This window comes from Pseudophryne corroboree, chromosome 11, assembly GCF_028390025.1.
Source record: "Pseudophryne corroboree isolate aPseCor3 chromosome 11, aPseCor3.hap2, whole genome shotgun sequence".
Taxonomy (NCBI): Eukaryota; Metazoa; Chordata; class Amphibia; order Anura; family Myobatrachidae; genus Pseudophryne; species Pseudophryne corroboree.
This window is the reverse complement of record NC_086454.1, coordinates 94,706,898-94,721,933: the sequence shown is the minus strand read 5'-3', so window position 1 is coordinate 94,721,933 and position 15,036 is coordinate 94,706,898. Positions and strand designations below refer to the sequence as shown.

Sequence of the window (15,036 nt, the reverse complement as noted above, 5' to 3'; positions counted from 1 at the left end):
CACATCGTAAAAAGGTTTAATAAACACGATGCAGAGTAATCTGTACAAACACACAAAATTAAATCTTCCGAATTCTACAAAATCTCTTCCCAGTGAAATAATTTAGGCAATAAATATTGCTCACTCATCCGAGCTGTATAAAACCTTTATAAAAATAGAAATGACATTCTAACAGGCTTGTTTTTCCTTCAATTGTCTCTTTACGGATTTTTATACACTTGTAGAAAAGATTTCTATCAGGAGCCTGGAAGCCTCAACACGTTTCACATTATACCAAATCAAAACTTTGAAAACACATTTTTCTCTGAGTAATACATTATTCAAGTTTTAGCAGATCGTCTTCAGCATATATATCACGATACATGTATGTAAGTATGCACGGAGAGTACATACACACACAGGCACATGAAATACTTTTCTATTCTACTACGTAACACCGGACGCCAGTCCGTCAATGTTTGAGAGAATCGGTCCTTTTAAAAACTGTTTCGACTCGGTGCCCGCTTGCCATGTAGGGCGAAGGTAAATGGGCCTTCGTAAACATATTCAGCCTGGTGAAAAAGACCAGCTGGGTTTTTATTTTTGTTATTTTTATTTCTAGAAAGTTCTAAAAAGTTGAAAGATATTGCATTGTGCTTTACATTTGCTGCTTCACACACTTGAAAACAGGGAACACATGAAATAATAAACTAATGCTTGGATCTGACACTATGCAATATGAAGCAAGTGCAATTCATGTGTTGGGATCTACGGTAGATCTGTTATCCACACACGCACACACACTCTAACTCCCTTACAGGAGGGGCAGCCATTTTGTGGGCGGAGCCAATGTGGATAAAAAGGCAGCCTGTTAAAGCAATAGGAATCAGATGTCCCTATGTCAACACTGCATTGGTACGGTCCACTAAATAGTGTGCGGGCCCCACTTTAAATGGCTAATCTCTTCGCTCTAACTGTGCTTTGCAAACCGAGTGATGGTGTTTTGAGACTGCATAGGAAGAGCAGCCATAACAATGGTGCAGAGGGGGATAACTGCAGCAACGCAATGTTTACACAAAAGGACACCCCAACTATTTAGATCATGTACCGCAAAATAATGTGAAAAATTAGTGTGTATCAGAAATATTAAAAAAAAATTAAAAATTTTTTTAAGGACCCTCTATAGCTCTAGGCCAGAGGGTCCGCGACCTCAGGTAGTCTAATTGCAGGGTAATGGCAAGTGGAGCAGTGAGCAGACAAATGAGTTTTCTAAGGCTGTTACGTGCCAGAAAACGGCTGCTCGTTTTCTCCCTTTCCAACGGTTCTGGCATTGGGGACTCGTCACACATTTATACAAACACAGCAAAGTCCAAATAATAATTAGAATAAAAACCACTGATATGGCACCTAAACTCCAAAAAATAAAAACACTTGGAACAAGTAGTACAAGCTGTTCTTCCATATGAAGCAAAAATTCACAACTAAAGTTGTACCCAGAGTCTTTAGAAGGGAAAGAGGCTTCTGGCTTTTAGGACATGAAGACGCTTCGGGGCTGCTGAGAGACAGCATAGTCTGTGTGTTCCTACTAAGTGCGCTCCTCCAGCCACACATCCTGGGTTTGGCCTCTCCATCCCACACTTACCAGAACATCCTCCTCGCTCACTTCCCAGGGCAGTACAGTTCAGTATGGTTTGCTGTCGTTCTTCGAGCGTTTAAGCTGAACTTTCAGACGCTTCATACCAATCTGAAAGCCGTTCATGGACTGGATAGCAGCCTGAGCGGAAACTGGATTGTCATAGCTCACGAAACCTGCCGAACACACACGGTCAGTTACAGGTGCGACAAACGACACAGGAGACCAGAAGCATAAATATCGCATTGGGCAAAAAGACTTACCAAAACATTTGCTGAGGTTTGTTTGTTTGTCAATGAAAACTTTGGCGGACACGATATTTCCAAACGGCATGAACATTTGCAGGATGTCTTGGTCACCAAACTCCTGGGGCAAGTGGTATATGAAGAGGTTTGCTCCCTCTGGGCCTAAGAGATACAGAGACCCATCTGTTAGACATGAAACATAAATCAAAAATAAATCCAACAAGCTTCAAATCCCCCCCAAATCAGTCTAAAGGGGAGTACAACAGGGGGTGTCAGAGTTACAGATGTGGTGGTTAGAACAGGCAATTTTGAAAAGAGGGAGGGTAGTGTATTGCTCAGGTGAGAACAGCATCATAGAAACATAGAATGTGATGGCAGATAAGAACGACTTGGCCCATCTAGTCGGCCCATCGATGGGACATGTGCAGTAGCCCATACCATGCAATGTAGGAGGATGACCTGCCCCAGCAGAGTGCTGGAGATTTCATGTCCTGGATTTGTATTAAGAGGGAAATATACCCAGTTTCTACCTAGTTCCCTACCTGTTAGCAAAGGTAAATGGGACAGAGCCTAGAGTATCTATTGCTAGAGTTTAAAAAGGGTTTTCCGACTGGATAGTTATGTACAAGCCGCCAGATTAATGTCATGTCGTTCTAATTAAATACCCGTTAAAAATATAAATCTAAAATAAAAGCACTGTTACGTAAATAGAGGCCAAGCATCCGCCCCACCTCCCGTCCAGGTGATCACACTTACCTTCCTTTTGACTTCCTGCAGCACCCAGGCCCTGCTGTGATAACAGGCTCTGGTTGTAAAGGGAGGGCAGAGCAGCAGCCGCATACTGCTGAATGCCAGAGTAAGCTTGACTCAAGGCCTCCATTGTACTGCCAGTGCCGTTGGAGAGACCACTGCCACCAAGACCACCATTTAAAGCAGCCATACCTACGGAGGGAGAGAGCTGCATTAAATGAGAGCGCCCTAAAGTAAATATATATATATATATATATATATATATATATATATATATATATATATATATATATCAGATGTATATCCAGACCAAAGATCCAGAATAGAGGGCACTCACCAGTCCAACTTCAATTAAAGGATTTATTAATACATCAGAATCAGCTCATAATGTCGACGTTTCGGCTTTGGTAAGCCTTTTTCAAGACAGCCCAGGAGACATCTGCTCAGCATGCCAGGAACAAGCATACTGACAACCTCTCAAGGGCTCCCCTATATACTGCACACAATCAATTAATTGTCTTAATTACCGGAAATGCATCACCACATTGACCCACCCTGGGTTCTCCGTGTTATTTCAATATATCAACATCATATTACATATTTCACTTAAAGTACACATCGTGTAACACTGCCATAAGGTATATTGGCCTTTTATGTACATAACAAACAGTCATCAATATATATTAGCTAATTAAGGTACTAACCGAGGTTTCATATTAACGTCTATACCGGAAGCATCCTCCTTGCGTTCCACCGGCATCAATAGACGTCTCTCCACCCACAATAACAACTATGCCATGAGGTGCGTCATGTCACGTCCGTCCCACGGTGACACGTCACCGGAAGTGCGACCCCCGCGTTTCACAGCGGAGTTGTTTGCGTTCCACCTATCGTTTACTCAAGGGGCTTCACATTTCATAGAGTACCTCCGGTATAAGTACCATTCGTCAATAATACACGGACCAAACCAGGCATGGTCATCACAGAGTGTGTCTAACATTATACAGAGGAGCCCATGAGCCATCACCACACCACAATAAAATACATATCACCCTCCTATAATGGACTGCCAGCCATACCACATCAGACCCTCAGGTACAAAAACGGAAGGTCAAAGGTGTATGTCAGCAGATCCATATAGGACATATATTAAAAAGCAAATAAATAATTAAACAAGTAAACTCATAAATGGTATAGAGTCATCTAATGTAATATAGTTTTCATTGTACTTCTCGCTAAAGATCAATCAGGATCAGAAACGTTTTGCTGTGCTCAGTATTCAGTGTATAAAGAGTTTTAGTGGGTTATTCTCATTCAACCCACGTGGTACAATAGTGTCCAGTGTGTAAATCCACCGTGCTTCAAGTTTCTTCAGAGCGAGTACTCGATCGCCACCTCGCACCAATTCTGGAACCTGGTCAATGACCATACAACGTAGAGATGAAACCTGATGATTATACTGGAGGAAATATATAATGTTAGACACACTCTGTGATGACCATGCCTGGTTTGGTCCGTGTATTATTGACGAATGGTACTTATACCGGAGGTACTCTATGAAATGTGAAGCCCCTTGAGTAAACGATAGGTGGAACGCAAACAACTCCGCTGTGAAACGCGGGGGTCGCACTTCCGGTGACGTGTCACGGACGTGACGTGACGCACTTCTGGCATAGTTGTTATTGTGGGCGGAGAGACGTCTATTGATGCCGGTGGAACGCAAGGAGGATGCTTCCGGTATAGACGTTAATATGAAACCTCGGTTAGTACCTTAATTAGCTAATATATATTGATGACTGTTTGTTATGTACATAAAAGGCCAATATACCTTATGGCAGTGTTACACGATGTGTACTTTAAGTGAAATATGTAATATGATGTTGATATATTGAAATAACACGGAGAACCCAGGGTGGGTCAATGTGGTGATGCATTTCCGGTAATTAAGACAATTAATTGATTGTGTGCAGTATATAGGGGAGCCCGTGAGAGGTTGTCAGTATGCTTGTTCCTGGCATGCTGAGCAGATGTCTCCTGGGCTGTCTTGAAAAAGGCTTACCAAAGCCGAAACGTCGACATTATGAGCTGATTCTGATGTATTAATAAATCCTTTAATTGAAGTTGGACTGGTGAGTGCCCTCTATTCTGGATCTTTGGTCTGGATATACATCTGGTATATGTGGATGTCCGAATTTGGGCTTTCTTGAGGAGCACCCCGATGGTGACTGTCTACTGCTGTGAGTGCGGACATTACAAACCAATATATATATACTATTTAAACTTAATACAGAAAACGCTTTACGTCACCTGCTAAAGAACCAACATTGAGCCCAGCTGTGGCACCAGCCAGAGTTTGCAGTGCTCCAAGAGAGGTCATGGGGTTGATGGAGGAGCTGTTATTGGAACTAGGGGATGAACCTAAGATAGGAAATAACAACATGTAAGTAACACGCAAACATTATACGTAATGAGTACTAGTTCTAACAAGCAAACAAGGCTAAGATTTGCCTAATCTGTTTTACTGCATCAATTTTCAAAACAAACACTGACTGCCACCTTACAGTCTATAACTATTCCTTTGTCTTTCTAGGAGAAACCAGGTATGAGGAAAGGAGAAGAAAGTCAAGGACCTTATCTATGGAGCTCACCATTTCCTCCCAATATTTAAGGGAATTTCTGCAGATTGAATGTTAGCAGAGAACTCCTTAGAATAAAATGGGGGCAATTCTGAGATGAAATCAGGTTTCCCTAATAGATTCGGGAAACATTGGGGCTCTCCTTCTTGCCGCAGTGGCACGTGGTGGCTCACGTTTACGGGAAGTGGCACCAACAGCACCGTTCTGTGTATGCGTATCAGAAAAAACACACTGAGCTGGCCTGGAGATACCATTGGTGGAGGTGGAACCAGTTACATGATTATGTAATAACATTTGGGTGGAAGTATTTTTGCAGCAATACTGTGGTAATTTAATGTATTAAAACTTTTTTCAAGATAATGGCAAATATTTCCAGAGATCAAATATCGCATGACAAAATTAACTATGGGGAACACCAATGGCATACGACATGGGAAATGAAGAAAGGGTCTTCTAAATCCAACTGAATACGTTATACAGTACTACTGCTGAGGAGAAAATGTATCAAACCATTTATAGAAGATGAGTGGAGACGTTTCCCATAGCAACCAGATTCTGTAATTTTATAGAATATACAAGATATTAATAACAGTTGGAGGTTGCTATGGGCAATTTCTCCATTTATCCTCTTTAGAACGTTTGCTGCATCTCCCCCTAGACCTATTAAATTAAGTACAAGTTTACAGGTTACCACTACACTGCTCATTTTTGACCAAAAGCTCACAAATGCTAAGACAGTGTATTTGTAATTATATATTTATATTATATATATCTATTATGCAACAGTAGCAATGGGTGGGTATGTAAGCTGGTGGAATACAATACCTATTTTCCACTGCTGTTAAAACCCGGGTGTCAAGTGGGAAAAGGGTTACTCTGGGTCCACTGACCTGGGACTCCAATCCAGGTACCGTGCAGGGTTGGTCCCATGGAAGGACTCGGGTTAAGTGGCAGTGTAAACGGGTAACCCAGATCACCCAATTCGGCTCCCGTTTACAACATGGGTAGATTTGCATACCTACATACAGGAACACTGTGTTGAACTTGTTGCGCCAACAATTAACCGGGGGGTGAGGCTAGTGACATCAGAGGGGCAGAGCAGGAATCTCTGTTGGGGCTAATGCTGCTGCAGAGTGGGCTCTCAGAGCTACTGCACCTGTTTGCAGTATAAACGGCTCTGACCCGGGAATAACTTGGGTTGGACCGGAGGTATGGACAGGGGTGTTCTGTGTCTGACCTGGTTTGGAGCAGGGTTCCAAATCCCGGGTTAGACCCCTGATTTAGATGTAAAAATAGGATTTTGGTACTTACCAGGTAAATCCTTTTCTTTGAATCCATAGGGGGCACTAGAGTACTCTTGGGATATGGACGGCTTCCGTAGGAAACAGCACTGAATATTTAAATTTAGAACACTCCACCCCTCCATATCCCCGAGTACCTCAGTGTTTTTTACTGAGCCGAACAGGAACTATAGAGAGGTTGACAATGGAGTATTACATATAACATAACGGACAACAACGAAGTTGACACATAACGTTACTGACAACTAAACAGTTGACACCATAACCAGCACTTGATAAATTTGAACCAGTCGGTGAGAGTGTGTTACCATAAGATCCTCTGAACTTACCACAAACCAGGTAAAACTGCTCTGGGTGGGCGTCCAGTGCCCCCTATGGATTCAAAGAAAAGGATTTACCTGGTAAGTACCAAAATCCTATTTTCTTTTTCATCCACTAGGGGTCACTGGAGTACTCTTGGGACGTACCAAAGCTTCCCCCGTGGGCGGGAGAGCTGTTTGGCACCTGTAACACTAGGCGGCCAAAGCTAGATGCTGATGCCGCAAACGTATCAAACTTGTAAAAGCGCACAAACGTGTGCACGGAAGACCATGTAGCCGCACGTCAAAGCTGCGTCGTAGAAGCTCCCCGACCAGCTGCCCATGAAGTTCCCACAGAACGTGTGGAATGAGCGGTTACTGATGTAGGCGGCTGTAACCTAGCATGAAGGTAAGCCTGACGTATGGTCAGTTTTATCCATCTGGATAAGGTTTGTTTAGACGCTGGCCAACCCATCTTGGCAGCATCATAGAAAACAAACAACGTATCCGTCTTACGAACTAAAGACGTTCGGGATACATAAACGCGTAATGCGCGTACCACATCCAGAGTTCCAGAATGTGCTGTCAACACAGGAACTACTATTGGTTGATTGATGTGAAAAGATGACACTACCTTTGGTAAGAAAGCGGGATTCGTCCGAAGTTCCGCTCTGTCATCATGAAACACCAAATACGGTGGCTTGCATGACAAGGCACCCAAATCTGAAACACGCCTTGCCGAAGCTTTCTGTAGAAATAACAAAAGGCGGGATAACTTGAAAGATGATGTCGGAAACTTCCGAGCTTCACGCCAACCTATATAGGCACGCCATATTCTGTAATAATGAGCTGCCGTAACCGGCTTCCTAGCTCGTAACATGGTTGGTATAACCAATTCTGGAATGCCCTCTCTTCTTAAGAGGGCGGTTTCAACAGCCACCCCGTCAAACGCAGCCGCGCTAAATCGGGGTAAAGGAACGGACCCTGTTGTAACAGGTCTGGACGTAGTGGGAGCGGCCAAGGATCGTCTGCGAGTAGTCCTCGGAGATCCGAGAACCAAGCTCTCCGAGGCCAATGAGGCGCCACTAGGATGACTGTGACAGACTCTCTTTTGATCCGTTTTAGCACCAGAGGGAGCAATGGAAACGGTGGAAACAGATACACAAGGCTGTACGGCCACGCAACGGTGAGAGCATCCACCGCCACTGCCTTTGGATCTCTTGTTCTGGACACATACTGGAGCGTTTGGTGATTGTGTCGAGACGCCATCAGGTCCACCTGAGGATAACCCCATCGCTGAACCAACATGTGAAACACTTCTGGATTTAATGCCCATTCGCCTGGATGAAAACCCAGACGACTGAGATAATCCGCTTCCCAGTTGTCCACTCCCGGAATGAACACGGCCGACAATATCACCTGGTGGTATTCCGCCCAATTGAGGATTCGAGCTACTTCCCGCATTGCCATGCGGCTTCTCGTTCCTCCTTGTTTGTTGATGTATGCGACCGCCGTCGCATTGTCTGACTGCACTTGGACAGTCTGAGAGCGAAGCATGTGCACTGCTTGTCGTAGCGCATTGTAAATTGCGCGGAGTTCCAGGACATTTATAGACAGCAATCTTTCGTGATCCGCCCAGAGACCCTGAAGCTGACAATTTTGAACTACCGCTCCCCAACCTCTGAGACTGGCGTCGGTCGTTAGAATTATCCAATTCCAGCCTCCGAACAGTCTCCCTGCGGTTAAATTGTGTTCCTTGAGCCACCAGAGCAGAGACACTCTTGCCCTTGGCGACAACCTCACCCTGTGGTGAATCTGCAGATGCGAGCCCGACCACTGGGCGAGCACATTCAGTTGAAATGGACGCGAGTGAAATCTTCCGAACTGAAGCGCTTCGAAAGCTGCCACCATTGTGCCTAAGAGGCGAATGCACAAGTGTACAGACACTGTGCGTGGCTTGAGCACTAATTGTACTAGATGGCGTAGAATCTGTACTTTCTGTTGTGGTAGGTAAATTCTTTGATTGACCGTATCGAGAATCATACCTAGGAATTGAAGGCGTTGAGACGGAATTAGATGTGATTTCTTGAAGTTGACAATCCAACCGTGGTGAACCAGTACATTGTACGTTAGCAGCGCATGTTGGAGAAGCATCTGTTGAGACGGAGCTTTGATGAGCAGATCGTCTAAATACGGAACTATTGTCACTCCCAGGGATCTGAGATGAGCTATCATCACAGACATCACTTTGGTGAATACCCGAGGTGCTGACGACAGGCCAAACGGTAGAGCCTGAAACTGGTAATGGTTCTGGCGTATTGCAAACCGCAAGAATTTCTGATGAGGCTGCCAAATCGGAATGTGTAAGTACGCATCCTTGAGATCTAGCGCAATCATAAATTCCTTTGGCTCTAAACCCGCAATCACGGAACGCAGAGACTCCATCTTGAATCTGTAGTAAGTTACGTACTGATTGAGACCCTTTAAGTTCAATATTGGTCTGACTGAGCCATCCGGCTTCGGTACAACAAACAGACTGGAATAATAACCCTGACCCTGTTGATGTACAGGGACCGGAATCAAAACTGCTGAATCCAGTAGAGACTGAATGGCAATTTGCAGAACCGCCCTCTTGTCGTCCGACAGAGGCAATCCTGTCTTGAAAAACCGCAGAGGCGGAAGACAGTCGAACTCTATTTTGTAACCTTTTAACACTAAATTGCGGATCCACCCATCCGCGGATGTGTGGAACCACGCCAAATGGAACGTCTGAAGGCGTGCTCCCACAATCGGAGAACCGAGATGGGCTGGTAGCCCGTCATGCCACTGGTTTGTCGGTAACCTTAGCGTCCTGGCGACTTGTGTTGGTTTGTTGGAAACCACGTCCACGACCACGTCTAGCAGGCGTGGCTGTTCCTCTGCCACGTCCTCGAAAGGACTGAGGTCTAAAGGATTTGAACGAAGGTCCAGCGTACCTCCTTCTTGATACCGGTGGAGGCAATGGTAAGAAAACCGATTTACCTCCCGTAGCCTCAGCAATCCATGCGTCCAATTCAGGACCAAACTTCTTCTTGCCATCGTAAGGCAACGCCTCTATACCTCGTTTGACCTCTGCCTCCGCTTGATAAGCACGCAGCCAGAGTGCTCGTCGTGCCGTAACTAGCGACGATGAAATACGAGAAGTGAGCTGACAGACATCAGTAGACGCTGTACAGAGATACTCTGCAGCCTCACACATTTGATTTGCAAGAAGTATCAGGTTTTCGTCATGTAAAGCAGATTTGAGTTCTGTAATCCATATTATGAGCGCCTTAGTGACCCAGATGCCAACCAATCCAGGTCTCAGCATCACTCCTGCTGCTACATACATGGACTTTAGCATAGTTTCTATCTTGCGATCTGAAGGGTCTTTAAGCGTAGTAGCCGCTGGCACTGGTATGGTTAATTTCTTGGTAAGCTTCGACACTGACGAATCAACTATTGGTGGATTCTCCCATGTACATGTTACCGAGTCTGGAAACGGGTAACTAGACTTAAATCTGCGAGGTATAGAAAACCGTTTATCTGGATTCTGTCGTGTTTCTACTAACATCTGATTAAGAGATTCCGAGACAGGAAAACTTATTGGAGTTCTTTGTCGTTTAGTAAATACGACCTGATCATTTGTGAGAGGCTCCTCAGTTTCAGTAAACCTCAGAGACTGACGCACCGCTCTGATGAGATTATCAATGCCGGAGCTGTTAAAATCCTCACTCTCTGACTCCACTTCGCCCTCCTCACCCTCATCTTATTCCGTGAGGTCTGGCATGGAATCGTCAGAATGCAACATAGCAGAAACTGGAAAATCATAAGACATATGAAATTTATCCCGTTTACCCAAAATGGATTTGGACCTTTCGCAAGGCTGAGACGCCTCCGGTAGTTCTGGCGGTCTCACCCTAGACTCAGATCTTGCCGTTTCCCGCTCTTGTCGAGCGGCGGCCAATTATGATTGCATTGGGCTCGGAGAAGCGGCGGCCGGAGCAGCGGTGGGGCTCGGAGAAGCGGCGGCCGGAGCAGCGGCGGAGGGCGGCCGTCAGTAGAGGGATCCCAGCGCCTTTAATCAATGTCCCCACACCTCGGGGCGGCAGCAGGAGCTGACCGCCCTGTTCACATACCTGCACTCCTGCTTGTGATGAGGCTCCGACGGGGCTTCTGTACAAGCGCCGGCCAGCCTGTGTGCAGGAGATCTGTGTGTGGCTGTGAGGGTGCTCATTCAGTGAGGACCGACACGCCACTGCTGCTTCAGCAGCTTGCACTATCCCTGACCCTGCCTTTTGGGAGGGGAAAGCGATGTATATAAAATAGAAAAATATTCCCCAAAAAAAATAATAATAATTCAAAGTAATTGTGGGCTCAGCGCGCGCTGGCGGCCACGTTCACACCGCTGCAGGGACGTTCAGCCTGGACACAGTGAGCAGTTGTAGTGGGTTGTTTGGTGGGGCACTAGGGGATCGTGTTAGGCACTTATAGTTTATCAACCGTGCCCAATACTGCACTGTACTGTACAGGGCTCAAAGGGCTGGTGTGGCTGCACTCCTTTGCTACTCCCCCCCATCTCCTTCCTATTACTGTGTGTGTGTGTGTGTGTGTGTGTGTGTGTGTGTGTGTGTGTGTGTGTGTGTGTGTGTGTGTGTGTGTGTGTGTGTGTGTGTGTGACAGGTGGTGCCATGGCTCGAAAAGGTTCCAAGGCTGCACAACAAGTTTTTCAATGTCAGAAATGTTCTGCAAAGTTTATTCTGAGAATTCCCCGTTATGTGAGGATTGTGGGTCAGAGCCATCTGCTCATCCCTCATCACAGCCACAGAGCACTCATGTTTGGACAACACAGCTTACAGAGGTTATGTCTCTGTTAACTAGGGAACTGAGGGCTTCTTGGGAAGATAGCGAGGCGGCCCGGTTCCAACAGCTTGTCCCGATGCCTGGGCTGGGGAGTTGAAGGGCTCTCTGGGGCGGTGCTCCCTTCCCAGACCCTGTCCTTAACTTCCCCTCCCCAGGTCTCAAAAAAGATGTTGCTAGCCTCAGTGATACACAAATCTGACGATGAGATGCCTCTATTGGAAGAGGCGGTGGTAGATGTACAGGATACTGATGACAATTTACCTCCGGATCAGCTGATACCGCTGGCGGAACACATTCGCAAATCAGCCCTTTATCTTTGCGAGGCATCCAAGAACGTCTGTATCCTCGGAGCCAGGATTTCCGCTTTGGCAATTTCGACTCGCAGAGCTCTCTGGCTGCGTCAGTGGCAGGCGGATGCTGAATCCAAGAGGGCAGCAGAAGCGTTGCCCTTTATGGGAGAGGTCCTGTTCGGTAAGGATCTGGATGCCTGGATTTCTCAGGCCAGTGGAGGTAAGTCGACTTATCTTCCCTCATTTGCTCCAGCCTCTCGTAGGCCCTATACGGGTCCTTCTTTTTGGTCCTTTCATGCCCCTTCCAGGTTTCGAGGCCAGGCCAGGGGCGGAGCTTCAGTCTCCCGTAGCCATAGAAGTAGGGGCAGAGGTTCCACAGCCTCAACCCAGTCAGAAGGTAAGTCCTCCACCACTCAAACCGCATGACGGGCTTCTCTCCCACCTGGGGGATCACAGGGTGGGAGCTCGTCTGTGGGATTTCAGGGAAGCATGGGTACAATCCTGTCCAGATGCTTGGGTCAGGGATCTCATCACTTGCGGTTAGAAGCTCGATTTTCAAACCCGACCTCCTCAGCGTTTCTTCACCACGGGATTGCCAGTTTCCAACGTCAGAAGACTCGCTTGCAGGTGGCGGTCCAGAAACCTCTGTCCGCAAAGGTACTAATCCCGGTTTCCTCAACATCGAAAACAAGATTTTACTCACCGGTAAATCTATTTCTCGTAGTCCGTAGTGGATGCTGGGGACTCCGTAAGGACCATGTGGAATAGACGGGCTCCGCAGGAGACTGGGCACTCTAAGAAAGATTTAGTACTACTGGTGTGCACTGGCTCCTCCCTCTATGCCCCTCCTCTAGACCTCAGTTAAGGAAACTGTGCCCGGAAGAGCTGACATTACAAGGAAAGGATTTTGGAATCCAGGGTAAGACTCATACCAGCCACACCAATCACACCGTATAACTTGATAAACTTACCCAGTTAACAGTATGAACAAACAACAGAGCATCAACCAATGGATGCCAACATAACATAACCCTTTACTAAGCAATAACTATATACACGTATTGCAGAAAGTTCGCACTTGGGACGGGCGCCCAGCATCAACTACGGACTACGAGAAATAGATTTACCGGTGAGTAAAATCTTATTTTCTCTAACGTCCTAGTGGATGCTGGGGACTCCGTAAGGACCATGGGGATTATACCAAAGCACCCAAACGGGCGGGAGAGTGCGGATGACTCTGCAGCACCGAATGGGCAAACACAAGGTCCTCCTCAGCCAGGGTATCAAACTTGTAGAATTTTGCAAAGGTGTTTGAAGCGGCCCAAGAAGAGCCCACTTTCCTTGTGGAATGGGCTTTCACTGATTTTGGATGCGGCAATCCAGCCGCAGAATGAGCCTGCTGAATCGTGTTACAGATCCAGCGAGCAATAGTTTGCTTTGAAGCAGGAGCACCCAGCTTGTTGGATGCATACAGGATAAACAGCAAGTCAGTTTTCCTGACTCCAGCCGTTCTGGCCACATAAATCTTCAAAGCCCTGACTACGTCAAGCAACTTGGAATCCTCCAAGTCACGAGTAGCCGCAGGCACCACAATAGGTTGGTTCAAATTAAAAGACGACACCACCTTTGGCAGAAATTGCGGACGAGTCCGCAATTCTGCCCTGTCCATATGAAATATCAGATAGGGGCTTTTACATGACAAAGCCGCCAATTCTGACACACGCCTAGCCGAAGCTAAGGCCAACAGCATGACCACTTTCCACGTGAGATACTTTAGCTCCACGGTCTTAAGTGGCTCAAACCAGTGGGATTTCAGGAAACCCAACACCACGTTAAGATCCCAAGGTGCCACTGGTGGCACAAAAGGGGGCTGGAGATGCAGCACTCCCTTAACAAACGTCTGAACCTCAGGAAGGGAAGCCAGTTGTTTTTGAAAGAAAATGGATAGGGCCGAAATCTGGACCTTTATGGACCCCAATTTTAGGCCCATAAGCACTCCTGACTGTAGGAAGTGCAGGAATCGGCCCAGCTGGAATTCCTCTGTAGGGGCCTTCCTGGCCTCACACCAAGCAACATATTTTCGCCATATACGGTGATAATGCTTTGCTGTCACGTCCTTCCTAGCCTTTATCAGCGTAGGAATAACTTCATCCGGAATGCCTTTTTCCGCTAGGATCCGGCGTTCAACCGACATGCCATCAAACGCAGCCGCGGTAAGTCTTGGAACAGACAGGGCCCCTGTTGCAACAGGTCCTGTCTGAGAGGCAGAGGCCATGGGTCCTCTGTGAGCATTTCTTGCAGTTCCGGGTACCAAGTCCTTCTTGGCCAATCCGGAACAATGAGTATTGTTCTCACTCCTCTTTTTCTTACGATTCTCAGCACCTTGGGTATGAGAGGAAGAGGAGGAAACACATAGACCGACTGGAACACCCACGGTGTCACTAGTGCGTCCACAGCTATCGCCTGAGGGTCCCTTGACCTGGCGCAATACCTTTTTAGCTTTTTGTTGAGGCGGGACGCCATCATGTCCATCTGTGGCAGTTCCCATCGATTTGCAATCTGCGTGAAGACTTCTTGATGAAGTCCCCACTCTCCCGGGTGGAGGTCGTGCCTGCTGAGAAAGTCTGTTTCCCAGTTGTCCACTCCCGGAATGAACACTGCTGACAGTGCTTGCACGTGATTCTCCGCCCAACGAAGAATCCTGGTGGCCTCCGTCATAGCCATCCTGCTTCTTGTGCCGCCCTGGCGGTTTACATGGGCCACTGCGGTGAGGTTGTCTGACTGAATCAGCACCGGTTGGTTTCGAAGCAGAGGCTCCGCTTGACTCAGGGCATTGTGTATGGCCCTTAGTTCCAGGACATTGATGTGCAGCCAAGCCTCCTGACTTGACCACAGCCCTTGGAAGTTTCTTCCCTGAGTGACTGCCCCCCATCCTCGGAGGCTTGCATCCGTGGTCACCAGGATCCAGTCCTGTATGCCGAACCTGCGGCCCTCGTGGAGGTGAGCACTCTGCAGCCACCAC

General features: G+C 46.9%; 1 protein-coding gene across 10 annotated transcripts in view; it reads right to left on the bottom strand.

Moving 5' to 3' along the window:
• Nucleotides 1-15,036, bottom strand: part of CELF1 (CUGBP Elav-like family member 1) — a 105,228-nt gene that overhangs the window by 4,937 nt on the left and 85,255 nt on the right. For 8 of the 10 annotated variants that reach the window (XM_063944570.1, XM_063944576.1, XM_063944574.1 and 5 more), the window contains 4 exons: nucleotides 4,915-5,025; nucleotides 2,614-2,799; nucleotides 1,876-2,040; nucleotides 1,622-1,788 (listed from right to left, as the gene is read on the bottom strand). In XM_063944570.1, coding sequence (XP_063800640.1) covers nucleotides 1,661-1,788; nucleotides 1,876-2,040; nucleotides 2,614-2,799; nucleotides 4,915-5,025 — 590 coding nt within the window. In that variant the 3' untranslated portion in view covers nucleotides 1,622-1,660. The remainder of the gene's footprint in view (nucleotides 1-1,621; nucleotides 1,789-1,875; nucleotides 2,041-2,613; nucleotides 2,800-4,914; nucleotides 5,026-15,036) is intronic. The other 2 variants (XM_063944579.1, XM_063944573.1) reach the window with 1 other exon arrangement.